At 46.6% G+C, this 18440-nt stretch overlaps 1 protein-coding gene across 2 annotated transcripts; it reads right to left on the reverse strand.

The window, feature by feature from the left end:
• Nucleotides 1-503: 503 nt before the first annotated feature.
• Nucleotides 504-16596, reverse strand: FAM186B (family with sequence similarity 186 member B). Of its 2 annotated transcripts, XM_030321933.1 has the most exons (8): nt 16501-16596; nt 15442-15667; nt 11003-11185; nt 6924-8598; nt 6216-6408; nt 4392-4570; nt 3504-3689; nt 504-790 (listed from the first exon to the last, which is right to left on the reverse strand). In XM_030321933.1, exons 1-8 carry the CDS (start codon nt 16594-16596, stop codon nt 622-624), a joined length of 2907 nt encoding a protein of 968 aa, XP_030177793.1. In that variant the 3' UTR covers nt 504-621. The 2 variants fall into 2 exon arrangements, with proteins under 2 accessions (XP_030177793.1, XP_030177794.1); XM_030321934.1 differs by lacking the exon at nt 504-790 and having other exon boundaries at nt 3492-3689.
• Between the last annotated feature and the right edge of the window lie 1844 nt (nt 16597-18440).

Consider the following 18440-nt stretch of genomic DNA (forward strand, 5'->3'; position numbering starts at 1 on the left):
AATTCACGAAAGCAGTGTTGTAACTGCTTGAATTGAAGAGTTGCCAGAGATGGCCTCCTTAGACCACACCATCTAGAGGTGGAACCTCTATGTCTTCATTTCTTCCACCTTTGTCCTTACTCCTCTGAGACATATCTGCCTTTGCCTCCTACCCAGTGACACCTGGCTCTGACTGGTACTTGATACTTCCTTTTGGTCTTATCTTCTGAGCCTTCCTGCTAATCATCAGCACATCAGTTACTTATTTGTCCATGTCTCTGATGAATTGAAAAATTACTGGTGCCTACTGCGTGCCGGGCACTAATCGTGGCCGCCCTGGCTTGCTGGCTCCCAAAGGGCAGAGGTGACACTTGGGGAATCCTCCCTGATTGGCGTCCAGGTCAGGGGCCAGATGGTCATAGATCCGGTTCCAAAACTGAGTTCAGGGTGGGTTTCAGCAACAACACAAAAAGTTTTAAAAAGAAACACACCTCTATTTTATTAAAAATGTACAGTTTGGGGACTGAAGGAGGGAAGTGGTGTTTCTCAAAGTTCTAGGACTATTTAGCAATGCCCAGGATGTTTGTTTAAAAACACCAGCTGGGAACCTGCATTTGAAACAAGTTCCCATGTGATTTTCAGTCACCCTGAAGTTTGAGAATCACTGACTAATGGATGGAGTGGGGACTGAGACTGTCTTGATCCTTCTGGCTTTACGGTTCCAGGGAAAGACTCATTTGACTTTTTACAAACAAGCTCAGCTGACTCATCTGGGGCTTCCCGAGATTCGTTTCTTTTGGTCGCCAAGACACTGAAAGAGTTAATTCAATTATGGGTTGGAGAGCAGCTGAGACAAGGCCCCAGGATGTGTGTGCCCACCTGGCCCACCCAAGAGCTTCCCTAGTCAGCTCTGGGAGACAGTCCAGAGCTGCGTCCGGACTTGACCTGGATGCGGAACTGCTTAACATAACCTCCCTGTCACATCCCAGGGGCTCTGCTTCTCTTCTTGTGACCTGCCTCTTGTCTCACATCACAGAAAATTTCCTCTTCCCTCCCTTCATTCTTCCCTGCTCCTTCCTATCCATGTTCCTTCCTCTCCACTCCCGTCTAATCTCCTTCCCAGAAACCAAGTTTTAATAAGCTCTCTCCTCTGTCTGCAGCATGTTGGAGATCTGTGCGAGTCTGTGCTCACTGCATCTTGGCCATGCATGTGAATCACCGTGTATGTTAGCTGTGCAGGAATAGGCCGTGAGCAACAGAGGGCCGGGCAGTTAGAGTCAGGATTAAGATCCTTCTCCAACTGCAGACAGTGTTTGGTATATGCAGGCACACAGCTGTCTTACCTGTCAGAGCCCAGAGGAGATGCTTGTAAGACAAAGCAGAGAAAGCTCTTGCAGAAGGGGGTCTCCTGGCTTTTGAGGGACATGGCCTTTCTAGTGTCCCAAACCACAGAGAGAAGATGAATAGCCCTTCCCCATATTCTGAGAGGCCACCCAGTGGCCTATAGATGAGACAGGCTGTCCATTCCAGGCAGGCAGCATGTAGTTGGTCCTAGTTAGGAAACCAGATGGTGGTGTGACCTGGGCCAGGGGAGCTGGTGAGGCTGGCAGGATCACAAAGAAGTGAGTGACCTGAGACCACACAGCAGGTGGATGTGAGCATCTGTGATGAGGCAGGGGCAGGCGGTCAAAGAGAAGGTACACTCTGGGAATGGAAACAGAGTATGTCTCCAGAGGCCACATGCACGGAGCACTCACAAAGAGAGCAGGATGGCCACCATCCCTGAGGCAGCAGGAGCCTGGACAGCGGCAGAGAACTTTCATCAGAGAGTGGCAGATTCCCACGTTATGACAACGGGGTCCCAAGACAACATGGTGAGCTCCCACACTGAACCATCCAGGACCAGCCTGACACGCAGGTAGGCAGTGCCAACCTGGGATGCGGATCAAGAAGACAGATGAAGCAGGGTTTTGTCTCTACACCTGATAGTATGATAAACTGAATGAACTTGTATGGAGTTAAAAAAAAAAAAGCAGGGGGCGGGGCGGGGGGGAAGAAAATTGTATTCACCTAAATTCCCCTAGAAAGGGGAAGCTGTCTTTGTTGGGAACAATATTTTGATAAGTGCTTAAGCCTGAAGCTGAGATCCCAGTGGAGGCCTGGGTGTGGGTGGAACAGCTCTGCATGAGACAGGAAGGAGTTTTTGAGTTTTGCATGTTACGCCAGAGAGAGAGGGGGGAAGAAAGACGCTGTTGTTTGGTGCTTTTCATTCTGAATCCCTTTCCCCAACATCCTCTTAAATTTTCAAAAAGATACTAATATCATGAAAGGCTTGGGGTTGAGTGGAGTGCGTATTCTCGATATTTATGTACCCATATTATGTGTGGGGAAGAAAAGAGGGTTGGGGCCTCAGATTCAAACAGATGCCAAGCAAAGCCCAGGCACTAGCTGGGATGCAGAGAGAGGAGGAGCTCGGGGACGAGAGATCTACTGTAGGGGACCTTGGGCAAGTTTAGCCAAATCTTAGTGGGGCGGGGCCCCAGTTGACCTCTGGTTACTGAGTTCTGCCACAGTGTTGTTTTGGTTGCTCTCAATCAATTTTGTTTGCTTTATCCAGCTCAACACCACACACACATACACACACACAGATGCACACACACCTCTTAGCAATTCTCCAGGAACTGAAAACCAGGTATCTATGTACCAGCTGGGACTCTCAGACCACTTCAGAGCAGAAGCAGAGCCAAGGACCAGCCTTCTTTGATGCTACCATGCCACCCTGTCTCACCTAAGTCACTGTCTGGAGGACGGGGCAGCACCAGCATCTTACAGCCTTAATTCTGGTTAGATCTAGACTGGCAGCCATCAGTACCCTCTCCCTGTCAGAGATCTTTAATTGGGGCAGGGCCAGGGCCATAAGAGGCAGCAGGGATTGCTGCAAAAATCTAAAAACGCTCCTTGAAAGAGCCTTAAGTCTTCAACAGAACTTTCCTAACTGGAATAGCCTCTTGTTGGCCTACTGAGTCCTGCCTCTTCCTCTCAGCTGCTGTTCCTGCGAACTATTCTCCAAGGCAGTAAAGAAATGAGAATGCCAAACACAGGCCCAGGCCTGAGTCTCAGGTTCATCACGTGATTCTTGGTCTCCTTCATCTCTCCATTCCTCTACCTGGCTCTCCTTGAGAACAACCTTCAGGCCTAGGACAAGATTCACATCCTGAGCAACTCACATGCAGCTCAAAAAACAACAAACTCACATGCAGCTCAAAAAACTTGTGTAGCGATCTTCTGAGACACTACATAAAGTCCTCTGAGAAAACTAGAATGGTGGCATGGGGACCCAAGCTGATGGCCAATGAGGCAGGTAAGCATCTCTCTGTCTGATGTGGTACAATAAATGAGGTTGTTATGAATGTCTGGAAAGAGATCTCTTGGGTGGTTGGACAGAGTCAGTGTGTACTCTGGCCCCTGACCTTGGTGGGAAGGTTTCTCCAAATCCAGATTAACTATCCAACCTTGTACCTTACCGGGCCTTGAGGGACCTCAAGCTTTTGTGGTAGGAGGAATGCACATCCAAGGTCAATAGCCGGGGAATGTCTGGGCACCCCCCTAGCTGGTCCCAGGGCAGGCCGGGGGGAGTCTTCTTTTCTATTGGGTGACTGGAGGAGGCCACATCAGTCTTCCAGATGGCTTCTATCTGGTTATCCTGTTGTCTGGGGTGTGGAGGTTGAAAGTGTAGAAAGAGATAAAAGGTTAGACACACAGAGGGAGACTGAGAAACAACAAGCTCTCCAAAGCCATAAGGCCCAAAACGTCAGGACTTGTTTTCTTTCCCTCTCAAATAGTTGTTATCACCATCCTGTCACCTCTCTTCCCCTTAACTCTAAGCCTCACCTCCCTGGGGCTCCTTTGGCTGAGGAGCTGCTGAAGGGGTGCTGGGATAGCCTCTGTTCTTCTAGGCACATGCCTCGGGGCTGCTCTGCACTGGGCCATACTAGGTGAGGATGTGGGTCTTCTTGACTGCCCAGAGGCTCATGGTATTTCTTTCTGAGCCTGGGTGGTGGGGTCACACGGTGGGAAGGATCAGGCTTATTTATATGGACAGGCTAATGGCAGGTGCTGGACCAACAATGTTCAGGGCAGAAATGGTTGTAGGCTCTCAGATGTGGGTCCTCAGAGTCTTTCAGTTGCAATGTGAAACCTATCTGGATCGGGCTGGCTCCTGAGCCCATCCATCTGGGCCAATGGCTAGAACTGAGCAAGGCAGCTGAGAAGGCAGGCATCTTACAACTCATGAGGTGAACTCTGCCTGCCTATGCCTTCACCAAGCTCCCAGTCTCCCCAGTCTGGCCACCCCAGCTTGCTCTATCTCCCCACCCATCCAGCTGGCTGCCTACCTGCTTCCCTGCACCTACCGAGCCATGCACAGGGGCTCACATTTCCAGTGCTTGCATGGAAAGTGCCCAGGAGGCTGCCTGCAGGAGGGGCCACATGAGTGCGTGTGCCGGAGAGAGGATGTGGGTGGCTTGTTTTCCCTCGGCTTTGTGGAGGTGACCACAGGGATGTGCAGACGAACGTTCCACTCCAGCTGGAGCTAGGGACACCAGCAGAGAGGCATCAAGGAGACAGGAATTTATCCCCTCTCTAGAGCAGAAGGAGGCATAGCCTGACTCAGGGCTAAGAAGAGAAGGTAAGGCCCAGGGAATGCCTCCAATCAGAGAGCCCTAGAACCCCCAAGTATCAAATTCCCTAAAAATTCCTTGAATTGTTATTTGCTAGGTTAGTTCCTGTTTTCTCCTTTGTTGTGGAGAATCTGGACAATGAGCAAAACAGCAAGAAAAATGTAAAGGAAGCCAGAGCAGCTGGAACTCGAGAGAGCACTCAGGATTCACAACATGAGGCCAAATTGTGCCTAGAATGCTCTGGGTATTTTTGTATCCAGCCTCTGCCCTGGCACTGGGTAAGGAGCTGGGGAAAACCTTCTAGCCACCCAAAGAATTGTCATATAGTCCGTTGTTAACAGGTCAAGACACCTACAACTTAACAAGTGAAGATACCTACAGGAGATGATTGGGACTAGTACAAAGTGATAGGAAACTGAGTTGGGAGATGGCCCCATGACCAAGGCTTCTCCAACTGCCTGACACAGGCACTTACACTAAGTCCCTCAGCACACGGCTTCCCCCAGACTTGGGGGGATTCCCCATGGGTTCTGAGCCAATGCTATGATTTTCTAATTCCCTGGGAGGTCAGCTAGTCCTCTGCGGACCATGTCAGCACTTGCTACTTCTCTGACCCTGCTAGCAGGGGAAACTGAATCTAGCCCTCAGAGAGTAAAAACAGTGCAGACCCACAGATCAGGCCTCAGAGTGACTTTGTACTGCCAACAGCAACACCAAAACCCAGAAGGCAATGAGAAGTGCTGTCAAAAATGAGAGGGAAAATGCATTCTAACCTAGACTTCCATATCCAGGCCAACTGTCAATTAAGAAGGTACTAGGGGCACCTAGGTGGCTCAGTTGGTTAAGCATCTGACTTCAGCTCAGGTCATGATCTCGTGGTTCATGGGTTCGAGCCTCTGTGCTGACAGCCCAGAGCCTGGAGCCTGCTTCAGATTCTGTGTCTCCCTTTCTCTCTGACCCCTCTCCCACTCATGTGCACATGTTCTCTCTCCCTCTCTCTCTCAAAAATAAAAAAATAAACATAAAAGAAAAAAAGAGTGAAGGTACTACGTAAAGACGTTTTCAGACAACCAGGGTTTCACTGATTTTACCTGGCAGGAACCTTGGTCAGGAAGTGATCAGAGGAGACCTGGCATCTAGAAAGCAAAGGAACCATCCACAGAGAGAGGCAAAGTGAGATCCCAGCATGTGGGTAAAAAGGACAGCTGTGACTAAGTCAGTAGAGGAACTAGAACACACAGGAACAGGGCAGAGGGTCCCGTGGGGGGGGGGGGAGAACTTGAGCATAAAGTTGGGACTACAGGATCCAGCTGCCTTCTCTCTCCAGAAGAGTCTTTCTTTTACAGTTCTGTTTGAGGGCCCCTCTCTTTCCCACTCTCCCCATATAAAAAATCAGAAAGCTGCCCTTCCTTATGCTTGAGGCTCCAGCCTTTGCCTCTTCCTGGCTCAGAGTCTCTAACCTGCCCTCTTATTTCCTGTCCACTACCCTGCCCCCAGTTACACCCCACCAGCTCACATCCCTTCCAGCTGTGCTGACCCCCAATGAGGGAGGCCCACCTTGGGGAACATGGTCACCATGCTGCTCAGGCACTCTCGGCGCTTCTCCTCCAGGTCCTTCTGCTTGTCTGTCCAGGCCTGCAGCCAGAGATTCTGCAGGCGGTCAATGTTTTCCAGGTAGATGTAGAGGTTCTGGGTCTTGTAGGTAGTCTCAGTTTCTTGCATAACTTGTATGTGGTTGGTCACTTCTTGTCTGGGAAATGGGGTAAGGGAGTTAGTGGGTGAAAGGGCCTGTTCCCCAAGTCTCGTAACCAACGTTGACTCTGCGTTTGTAATTCCTGACAGCAAGGAGGGAAACAGAGGTTGCTGAGAGTCACAAAAGCAGGGAGCAGAGAGGTGGGAGGTGGTGGCAGGTGAGGAGCCTTGGGGCCAGGCTGGAAACAGAAAGAGAGAATAAGGCCAGCAGGGGAACATATCAGGTGCATTAGGGACAATGAAATAGGAAGAGAGGAAGAAATAAGGAAGTGGCCTCAGAGGAAAAACCCACTAGGGAAAGAGCAATGTGTATGTGTAAATGCCCGACCTCCCACACCTCCAGGGTCACCCCAGGCCCAAGGTCAGACATCCTTTGCCAGCCCCCTCCCTCAGGGGACCTTGTCCAGGTCTGGGGTGAGTCTCCATTCCCATTTGCTGCGTGCTCCTCCTCTCCCTTTGGGTTTTGTCTCTGCCCACACACTGCAGTTGGCGTGGGTGTCAGGGAGTACCTACCGGAGGCTCTGGAAGTGTCTGTAGCGGATGTACTTATGGCACAGACACTGCAGCCGAAGCACGTTCAGCTCCATGGTGGTGGTGGTGAGATCCAGCGCCTTGGTGCGTAGGTAGTGGGGCAGCCCCAGGTCAGCCTCCTCGCTCAGGAGCTGCAGATTCTTCCTCTGTGCCTCCACATCCATGTGGTATACTTTCCCCTTGAGAGTTACTGAGGAGATACGCAAAGGAGGCCGGGACACCTTTTGGATGGATGTCCCCGTGACAGGAAAGGAGGCCGATTTCTTGGGCTTCGTGGGAACCTGGCAGGTCCATGGTTTCTGGGTAGACTTGGCTGAACTCGTGTTCCTCTGGTTTCTGGGGGCAGGCTGCTGGGTATTAGGGGACCTGGGAAAGTGCTTCCTGCCTTGGTGAGCAGACTGGGCCCGGCTTGAGGGAGGTGCCAGCGATGCCTTCTCCAAGTCCCTCCACTGCCTGGTGGTCATGAAGAGCACCCTGTCTGTGCCCTCCCCTGGAGGCTCTGGCTCCCTCCATGGGCCCCCTTGCTCCTTTTCTTGCTGGCCTGACCTCTGCCACTGCTCCCTCGCCGCCTCCTCCACCTTCCACTGTTGCAGCTTCTCCTGGTGTTCCTGCTCCAGCAGGGCCCACTTCTTCTGACGCTGCAGCCACATCTCCTCCTCCTCCAGCCACTGCTGCCTCTGCCTCTCCCAGCGGAGCTCTTCTTCCCAGTGCTCCACCTTGCTCTCCAAGGCTACCTTCCTGGAGCTCTCTGGGGACAGCTGCATCCTCAAGTGGGGCTTAATTTGGAGTCCTTCCTTCTCCTGGGATGCTTCCTGGACATCTTTTTGGTCTTTCACTTGGTGAAAGAAGTGGCTTGGGCTTTCTGCCACCAGTCTTTCCCATATCTTAGGAGACCTGTGATCCACCGAGGACAGCATCATGGGCTGAAGATGTTCGGTGTCCTTGGTGCTGTACACATCCGCAATCCTCGAATACATGGTCATGGTGGAGAGTGGCTGAGATGTTGAAGGCCTGGCACCGCTGTCCCAGGCTGTGGCCATGGGACCTGGGGAGAGTGGTGAAAACAACTGCTCCTTCTTGGGTTCCTGCTGAGTTTCCTTCATGACTGTTTCTTTCTCTGGGAGGGTCTCTTTCTCAGGGGGCCCCAGGGAGTCAACCAAGATCTTGGCCGGTTCTTCTGCTTGATCTCTAGCAGACTGAGCCTTCTCTAGCTGGAACTCTAAGGCATGCTTTATCAGGAGAAGGTCATGGTATTTCCCCCCTAGAATTTCCACTTGCTTTAGCAGGGCATCCCTCTTGCTCTGGAGAACTTGGAGGGAATTCTGGAAGTATAGCCTCTGGGTGCTAAGTTCTTTGGTCATCTCTATTTTCAGGTTCCTGTATTTGGTCTCCAGGCTTCTGTTCTCTTTGTGCTGGAGGGTCAAGGCCTTGTTGAGGTTCTCTACCATGGCAGACATGTACCTGATGGCTCTGACCTCCCCCTGGTTGAACATGGTGGAGTCCAGGAGCTCCTGCAGCATGGACTTCACCTCAGAGACCTTCGTGCAGGTAGCATGACTGTCCTGGAGCATCTGTTCTGGGCTCAGTGGCTGAGGGTAGGATGCAGATTTTGGGGGTCTCTGTTCCCACCAGCCTTGCCAGAAGGTGTGTTTGGATACTAGGAGAGACAGAACAAAGGCAACAAGCTCCCGTGAGCCCCAACAATTATACTGATTCTGCACACCCTGCCTGGCCAAATTCCCATCCAACTCTCTTACGCCTTTGGCAAGAATAAGGAGCTGAGGCAACAGGTGAGACCAGGGGAGATGTTGTCAGGAGAGATCTCTGCCAGGCTCAGAGCTTGCTCAGAGCTTACCTGTCAGGGTGAGCCAGCTCCATAGCACCTGCAGGGCCCATGGGCCTGAAACTATTCAATTCAGTTCAGTTCAATTCAGTGTACCTCTTTTTTTTAAATATTAAAAAAAATTTATTGTTTATTTATTTTTGAGAGAGAGAGAGAGAGAAACAGAGTACAAGCAAGGGAGAGACAGAGAGAGAGGGAGACACAGAATCTGAAGCAAACTCCAGGCTCCGAGCTGTCAGCACAGAGCCCGACGTAGGGCTCGAACTCACGGACTGCGAGATCATGACCTGAGCCGAAGTCGGACACTTGACCGACTGAGCCACCCAGGTGCCCCTAATTCAGTGTACTTCTGATCTCATGTATTTCCCTGGAGTAAAGTCACTTTTCTAATCATGCTACTTCCCAGACTCAATATCCATGTTTGGCTATCTATTGCCAACTATCCAAACTCTGGAAACCTACCTGGCACTTAGACTCCAGGTCACCTGAGAAGTTTTGTTTCCCTTTCCTGTTACCATTAGACTGTGTAGAGAATTTATCACATGGTTCTGCAACTGTTCATATGTTGGGTTTTTAAATGACTAATGTCATTTCCCATCTTGGGGGTCATGAACTCCTTTGGTAGTTCAATGAAAGCAGGGGACCTTCTCCCCAGAAAAATGCACATAAACACAGACTGTGCACTATGTTCAAACCCATTCATAGACCTCAGCTCCTCAGGGCTGGATCACGATTACAGTTGTAGCCCCTTGATCTACCATATGTAGAGCTGCTGGAGTGATTATCTTGGACCATCCATTCATCTGCCCATTCAGTGAACATCACTAACAGAAAAAACATGGGCTACCTTTGGGTGAGGAGCTAAAGGGATATGGAAATTAAATGGCATTGAAGTCAAACTAGCATTTAGCTAATATTGTCAGAGAGGTCATATGGTTCAGAGCTTGAATTCTGGAATCAGATAACTTAGACTTGAATCCCATCCTTACCACTTGCTTTAGGCAAGTTTCCTAACTTCTTAGTGCCTCTGTTTCTAAAAAATGGGGATAACCAACCAAAGCATCTACTTGTAAGATTTCACTAGATTATGCATGTTTAGCGGCAAGCACAGTCCCAGGTATCTAGTAAGTGTTCAATAACTAATCCCTAAAAAGAAACTAATAAGACACAGTCTTTGCCATCCAGGAGTTTATAATCTAGCTATGAAATATATACAAATTACTATACTTCAAGATATAACATGGTAAGGATTGTAGGAGAGATTATCTCCTTATCCACCTTTCCCTGCTTCATCCCTCCCCCAACTATCAATCTTGCTTGATTGATAAGGAGTCTGGCCTTGAGAGTCAATGGTGAAACACAAAAGTGACATATTGTTTATTAAGCTCTGAGCATGTTCTAAGCATGGTGCCAGATGACTTACACCCAGTGGAACCCTGCAAGTGGGCGGGTGCTCCTCATTTTGTATATGAGGAAAGTGAGGTTCAGAAAGATCAAGTAACTTGTCCAAAGTCACACAGTCAGAAATTGGCACATGGGATTCAACCTCAGGTCCATCTGACTGTGAAGCCCATATTCTTGAGTAAGATTAAAAAGCCAGAAAACCTAAGCGTGGGGTCTGGTTTTACCACAGATTTTTGCTTTGTTTTGTTTTGTTTTGTTTTATAGTCCTTTCTCTTCTCTGAGATTTAATGTTCTCATCTACAAAGCGTAGGAGGAGTTAGATAATCTCAGGTTCCTTCTAGTGTTGACAGGAGTAAAATTTCAAGGTTGAACTATGTTGTTGACTGACCATTCCTGGAGCAGCCACAATTAAGAAGATCCTGGAAGGGCATCTGGCTGAGTCTCGCCAGACTTCTAGGCTCTACAGCTAGGAGTAAGAAAAAGATGTTCTTTGGGCTGTAGCTACAAATTCTAGCCTTTTTGGCCTACTAGCCTTGATTCTCAGGACCTGCATGAGGCTACAGCTCCAGAGAGTACCAACAGGGACCTGTCTCCCCATTACCCCTCCCTCTAGCCCCAGGGGATTGCTTAGAACTGCTCAGTGCTCAGCTTGGGTTAAACACCCCAACCCTTCGCTATTGCCTCTCCATCTCAGATAAGGCTTTTGTTATGGAGGAGAGTCAGAAAGACCCCACAGGTGCTGGCATGTGACCTCTTTTCCTGAGATGGCATCCACCCCATTCAACCCCCCCTCCCAGGTGTTCCTGGAACCTACTTTGTGTCCTTTGCTTTTGTCCTTCAATGAGAGTGGAACAAAGAGAAGTGAGAGATTCGATGCCTCCTTTGGTGGCAATGAGAGAGAGAGGTAATACCTTCTCCATCACCTCAATCCATTCATCCAGGGCTTCCTCTTCCTCCTTACACTTCCTGTTCCTGAGCTCATAGGTCAGACTGTCACCTAGAGAGGGAGTGGGAGATGCAGACTGAGTGCAATCTGTCCTCTAGGGAGCCCCAAGTAGTCCTATAGCACAGGGGTTCCAGCAGGAAGCTTTGAGGTTGGATTAGTTTCACCTCTTAATAACTGTATGATGTTGGGTAAATCACTTACTTCTCTGAGCCTCAGCATCCATGCCTGTAAAAGGGTTGGGTGGGGATTAAATGAGATAATGCACGTGAAATGATTACCGTGAAGCCTGCTGTGTCAAAAACGTACAATAGACATTAAACAGTATTGTTGTTTAACTATAAGGCTAGGGATGTGTCTGCCTTGTTATTGCTCTATCCCCATTGCCTAGTTTGGTATTTGGACAATTAAATGAATTAACTGGAGTGAAAAGCCTACTTAGTTCTTGGGGGCAGCTGAAGGATCATAGAACTATGAGCTCCTTGGAGGCAGGGCAGGGTGAAGGGGGTAGGGCACATCCCTATATCATCTCACTCCAACACTGCGGTGTCCACCCAACCCCATAGCAGCCTAAGGTCTCACGATGGCGCAAGAGTGATGTTAACAGGGGCAGCACCTGGTCCAGGACTGGGTATAGTTGGTCCACACTCAAATGTCTATACCAGTTGTTTACAGCTGGCATCAGGGTTGTTTGGCCCATGCAGTAAGGGTCATTAAGTACTATGAATATCACCCATGGATTCTTCTATAAAACACCCGGTGTGGTCCATCAAAAAACTGTTAGAGCTAATAAACAAATTCAGTAAAGTTGCAGGATACAAAATCAACATACAAAAATCAGTTGCATTTCTATAAACTAATGATAAACTATCTGAAAAAGAAAGAAAACAGTCCCATTTACAACAGCATCAAAAACAATAATATACTTAGCAATAAATTTAACCAGGGAAGGATCTTTACACTGGAAGCTATAAGACATTGATGGAAGAAACTGAAGACACATATAAATGGAAAGATATTCCACCTTCATGGATTGGAAGAATCAATATTGTTTAAAATGTCCATACTACCATTTAGAGCCATGTACAGATTCAATGAAATCTCTATCAAAATCCCAATGGCATTTTTCACAGAAAAAAAAAAAAAAACAGAAAAAAAAATCCTAAAATTCATATAGAACCACAAAAGGCCCCAAATAGCCAGAGCAATCTTGAGACAAAGAACAAAGCTGGAGGCATCATACTACCCAATTTCAAACTATATTACATAGCTATAATAATCAAAACAATATGATATCGGCATAAAAACAGATACGTAGACAAATGGAGCAGAATCAAGAACCCAGAAATAAACCTATGCATATATGGACAATTAGTATTTGACAAGGGAGCCAAGAATACACAGTGGGTAAAGGATGGCTCTTCACAGTGATATTGGTCAACCTGGACATACACATGCGAAAGACTATTTCAATAGGACCCCTATCTCACACCACTCACAAAAATTAACTCAAAATGGATTAAAGGCTTAAACGTAAGACCTGAAACCATAAAACTCCTAGAAGAAGACATAGGGAAAAAGCTTCTTGACATTGGTCTTGGCAATGATTTTTTGGGTATGACACTAAAAGCAAAGGTAACAGAAGCAAACATGAACCAGTGGGACTATATCAAACTAAATAGTTTCTGCACAGTAAAAGAAAGGATCAATAAAATGAAAAGGCAATCTACAGAATGGGAGAAAATATCTGCAAACTGTATACCTGATAAAGGGTTAATATCCAAAATAAGAAGTTCATACAACTCAATAGCAAATGAAACAAAACAAAACAAACAATCCAATTTAAAAAATGGGCAAAGGCCACACAAGATGTGATAAAGACAAAAGGAAGCTGGCCTGGTCTCAGAGATCTTTTCCTTCTTGATGCAAGTACACAGCTTCCAGAAAGTGGTCCCATGACAAGTGACAGCAATTTAACTGTCTAATTGTAGCTACTTTGTAGCTAGTTGTAACTGTGCAAGAGTCATATCCACATCCCTTTGATCAAATTTACTGTGCTAGCTATGACACATTTTGAACTGGTTTAAATGTACACGGCACAGAATCAGTTATCAGACAGCCTATCGACTTGGGGAGAAACCTATGAAAGGTGCAAATCTCAGCATCGCCCTGGAGTTTAGGAAAGCAGGCAAATGTGTGTCCCCCACTGTGCTGATAAATGTGTCCATGGTCGCTGCACTTTTCCAAACACCTGTCAGTGTGGGCCTGGCTGGGGCAGGACCAACTCCCCAGTGATGAGGAAAGGACAGCCCAGAAAAATTAAATGATTTGCCTGAGTTTACGCATCTACTAAATGGTGGAGACAGACACCTCTCCTCCACAGCCAGTAATTTTAACCACAAGGGTGTGGTGTCTCCTGAAGTTGGAAAGGAAGTTCAGTCAATGTGACAACGGTCAGTGGCACTGAAGAGAGTGAGAGCAGGAGGCAGGGGCCGACAGCACCAGACAAATACTAAAACAAATATCCTGAGATATTTTGAGGACACACTAACATTAGAGATGATGAATTTAAAATGACACCAATTTGGAAGCACTTATTTTGTTATTTTTAATTTTCTCATTTGTAATATTAAGGACGTTAAGCCAGATTATATTTACAATTCTTTTCAACACGGTGATTAAATACGTATGTGCAAAAAAAAAAAAAAAAGACAAAGGATCTGTTTTTTAAAGAAGACGTACAAATAGCCAACAGGTAATGGAGATCAACATCACTAGTTGTCAGGGAAACACAAATTAAAACCACAATGAGATATTACCTTATTCCTGATAGGATGGCTATTATGAAAAAGACAAGAAATAAAAAGTGTTGATGAGAACACGGAGTAAAGGGGACCCCTGTGCACTTCTGGTGGGAATATAAATTGGTACAACCATTTTGGAAAACAGTATGAAGGTTCTTCTAAAAATTAAAAATAAAATTGTGATATGATACAGCAATCCCACTTCTGGGTATATATCCAAAGGGAATGGAATCACTGTCTCCAAGAGATATCTACATGGCCATGTTCATTGGAGCATCATTCACAAAAGCCAAGATGTGGAAACACGCTAAGTGTCAGTCAGTGGAGGAATGGTTAAAGAAAATGTGGTATATACAATGAAATATTTTTTTTTAATTTTTTTTTCAACGTTTATTTATTTTTGGGACAGAGAGAGACAGAGCATGAACGGGGGAGGGGCAGAGAGAGAGGGAGACACAGAATCGGAAACAGGCTCCAGGCTCCGAGCCATCAGCCCAGAGCCCGACGCGGGGCTCGAACTCACGGACTGCGAGATCGTGACCTGGCTGAAGTCGGACGCTTAACCGACTGCGCCACCCAGGCGCCCCTATACAATGAAATATTAGTAAATCATAATAAAGAAGGAAATCCTGCCATTTGTGACCAAGGGGATATACCTTGAGGGTATTATGCCAAGTGGAATAAGTCAGATGCAGAAAAACAAACACTGTATGATCTCACTTATATGTGGAATCTAAAAAGCTGAACACAGACACACACACAGACACACACACACACACACAAAGTTGAATTCACAGAAACAGAGAGTACAGTGGTTGCCAAGGGCTGGGGGGGGGTGGGGGAAATGGAGAGCTATTGGCCAAAGGGTACAAAGTTTCAGTTATAAAATTAAAATGTTCTGGGGATCTAATACACAATGTGGTGTCTATACTAACAATACTGTATTGTATACTTGGAATTTGCTAAGAGAGTAGATCTTAAATGTCTTCACCAGAAAAAAAAAGAGGGGGGGTAACTTGTAAGGTGACAGATGTGTTAATTAACCTTATTGTGATAATCATTTCATAACATATACATGCATCAAATCATCACATTGTACACTCTAAAGTTACACAATGTTATTTGTCAATTACATCTCAATAAGTATGGAAAACTTAAAAATATAGCTAGCATGGATTTGAATTTAGTTTCCACCCTGCTGATAGATGAGATGTCAGAATGGACCTATGACAGGCTTCATCATACATGCAGCTAATGTCACAATCTACTAGGTTTTGGACTATTACATGTTTGCCCCTCTGGTGAGTGGAGATGATTGCCGTGACAGAAGCAAGGGAATATCTCACTGGAGTGTGTCTTTTGCTCCCTTGGCAACCCACCAACTGCCCTGCTTCTTCCTCCCAGTGAGAGTTGACCTGGGGTGGGGAAAGGAGGAGCCAAGAGCCAGTGTGGGACCAAGTCAGTGGGGAAGCGGCCCGCCCTCAGGCAGCCAGTCTGCAAACTCACCCCAGTCACCCAGCCAGCGGAGAATTTCATACAAGTGCTTCTCTTTAGTATTAGCATCTTCAGAGAAGGAGGCAATTTTCTCCAGTAAGATGAATCTGTTCTTGCCCTTTTGCTCCATCTGGTCAGGTTTTGCCTTTTCTTTTAAATCATATCCTAATTCTTCCTGGAAGCTGTTGATGACACAGTTGACGTTGTCCAAGATGTCTGAGAGCTGGGAAGAAATACCCTATATGGGAGGCAGCAGATTGTAGTGTTTAGGGGTGTGAACTCTAAAGCCAGATACCAGGTTCTGGTAGTGTGATCTCAGACAAGTCAGTTCACCTATTGGGGCTCTAGCGTTCTTACTTCTAAAGTGGGGATCATTATATATCAATGTCACAGAGTTTCTTCTAAAGATTAAATGAACTAATATTTGTAAAGCACTTAAGACAGTGCCTGGCACATAAAATAAGTGTTAGCTCTTATTAATGTCACTTTGATGATTAAGACCAAGTCAGGAAGGGAAAGAATACTAAATATCCAGGGCAAACAATTCCTTCAGAATTTCAAAATTTTCTAGGGACTTCTGGACATCTCACAAGGATCCAGAGGCAACAGACTGGAAAAATGAGGCCCTAAGAAACCTTTAGGATCAAAGGTACTAGAGGCTCATGGGCAGGGTGATTTCAGCCTTTGGCTATTTCTCTATAAGCTTCTAGGGCTTGGCTTGAAGGATTCTGACAGGTTGCCCTGAACAGACCTCAATCAAGAACTCTGGGCCCTTCCTCTTGCCCTGCTAAGACCTACCACATAGTGGTAGGACCATCCTAGGGCTTCCTTATGGGCTGTTCCCTTCCTGTGCCCAGCCCTGCCTCAGAGGGCTGGTTCGATTCCAGCCGGCCCTGCAGAGGCCAAGTCAAAGAGTTGGAATTTTGAATTAATCTGTTTGCAAATCCAGCCTGTTGAAGATGCCAGGAACCCTGAGGGCCCAGAGCTGGAATCTTGTCCCAATCTGGGATCAGTTCTCAGTCTCCACATCAGATCCCAATAGAAGGGTGACCCCCTTATCTCAGGTGTTACCTCCTGAGCCCGTGTTAGCTGGGCAGCCTCAATCCTTGAGATGATGGCTTTGACCGACGCAGGGGTCACCAACTGTAGGGGCCTGTTTTTCTCCATTTTGGATCACCCTGTCAGTCGCAAAGATGTCCTGTGTCTCTGGTACACAGACCTGGACACGTGATACTGGCTGCTTTGGGGTTAAGGGCTCCAGGGCAGTTCCTGAGTACCCTGCCTAGCCACAGCTCCCTGTAACTGCCAGACATCAGGTTCCAACTGACCTTTTCTCCGGTGACATCATCAGTTAGATTAGAAGAATGGCTCCTTGTCATCTATCTGCTTGGCTATCTAGCTTTTTATCCATCGCTAATATACATTAAGTTGACCTGTTGCTTTAAGTAATTAAATGTTCTTCTACCAAACTAAATATTAATGGCTAAAAATAAGAAAAAGCAATTAGAAAATGTTCTTTTCCCAAAGAGAAGTTTCTAAAAATTAAAGCCAGTCAATAACTAACGATAATACGTTTGCATTTGCACCAGGGGTCAAGGGTCAATCTGCACTTTTACTTACTGAAGGTGACCATTATTGCAAGATGGCTTTTAAAAACAAATGTTTAAAATGGACATTGCTATATGCCCAGGACCTAGAACCAAGCCTGGCACACAGTAGGCACTTAATAAACACTTGCTGAATGAACACATATGTAAGAACAGGTACGTATACTGCAAATTTTTCTTCCATGCTATTTAAAAGTATTCCCATTTAGGGGCGCTTGGGTGGCTCAGTTGGTTGAGCATCCGACTTTGGCTCAGGTCATGATCTCATGGTTCATGAGTTCAAGCCCTCTCTGCTGACAGCTCAGAGCCTGGAGCCTGCTTCAGATTCTGTGTCTCCCTTTCTCTCTGTCCCTCCCTTGCTCACACTCTTTCTCTCTCTCTTTCTCTCCCAAAAAATAACCATTAAAAAAATTTTTTTTTAATTATCCCCATTTAACAGATAAAGAATTAAATATTGTAAGTTCAGTTCTTAGCAGTGCCATGGCCACTTAATACCTTGTCACCTGACACCCATCTTTCATATACCATCCTTCATTCATATATTTAAAGTTAATTCTTTTATTGCCTCTTTCACTTAACAAACACTTATTGGTAACATTCTACATGCCAAGCCTGGTCCTAGATGCTATAAATACATAAATGAAGGAGATCTAGTTTTGTCTTTGAGGCACTCATACCCTGGTTTACGGATACCTTTCTATCTATACATCTTGAACTGGATAGCCCTTTAATCCCTTATGATTTCAGAGCATGTTGTAATTTACAAACAACTTATTCATGTATGAGTCAGCTAAGGCTCAGAGGACTTAACAGATTTACCTAAAGTTACAGAGCTGAGAAGTACAGAGTCAGGACTTTACTCTGATTTCCTGATTCCCAATCTGAGGTCCTTTCTTTTCTTTCCCCTTTCTCCTTCTTTCTTTTAAACCCAATCATACTGATAATTAGATTACATATAAATGACCCAAACAAGCCAATTAAAAGATAGAGATTATAAGGTTCAATTAAGAAAACCCCAAGACTCAATTATGTGCTAACTATAGGAAACACACTTTAGGGGCACTGGGGTGGCTCAGTTGGTTAGGTGTTGGACCCTTGATTTGGGCTCAGGTCATGATCTCACCATTCATGAGTTCAGCCCTGCATCCGGCTCCTTGCTGGCAGTGCGGAGCCTGCTTGGGATTCTCTTGCTCTCCCTCTCTCTCTGCCCCTCCCCTGCTCGTGCACACGTCCTCTCTCTCTCTCAAAATAAACTTAAAAAAAGGAAGGAAACTGGGGCGCCTGGGTGGCTCAGTAGGTTGAGTGTTCGACTTCAGCTCAGGTCATGATCTCCCAGTTGGTGAGTTTGAGCCCCATGTCGGGCTCTGAGCTGCCGGCTCAGAGCCTGAAGCCTGCTTTGGATTC

Source organism: Lynx canadensis, chromosome B4 (assembly GCF_007474595.2).
Source record: "Lynx canadensis isolate LIC74 chromosome B4, mLynCan4.pri.v2, whole genome shotgun sequence".
Lineage (NCBI taxonomy): Eukaryota > Metazoa > Chordata > Mammalia > Carnivora > Felidae > Lynx > Lynx canadensis.

Coding starts and splice junctions, on each gene's coding strand:
- FAM186B (XM_030321933.1), bottom strand. CDS start 16,596: ATGGAGAAAAACAGGCCCCTACAGTTGGTGACCCCTGCGTCGGTCAAA. Junction 11,186..15,441: donor CCGCTGGCTGGGTGACTGGG/GTGAGTTTGCAG, acceptor CTCCCTCTCTAG/GTGACAGTCTGACCTATGAG. Junction 4,571..6,215: donor TGGTGACCATGTTCCCCAAG/GTGGGCCTCCCT, acceptor TGGTGTCCCTAG/CTCCAGCTGGAGTGGAACGT.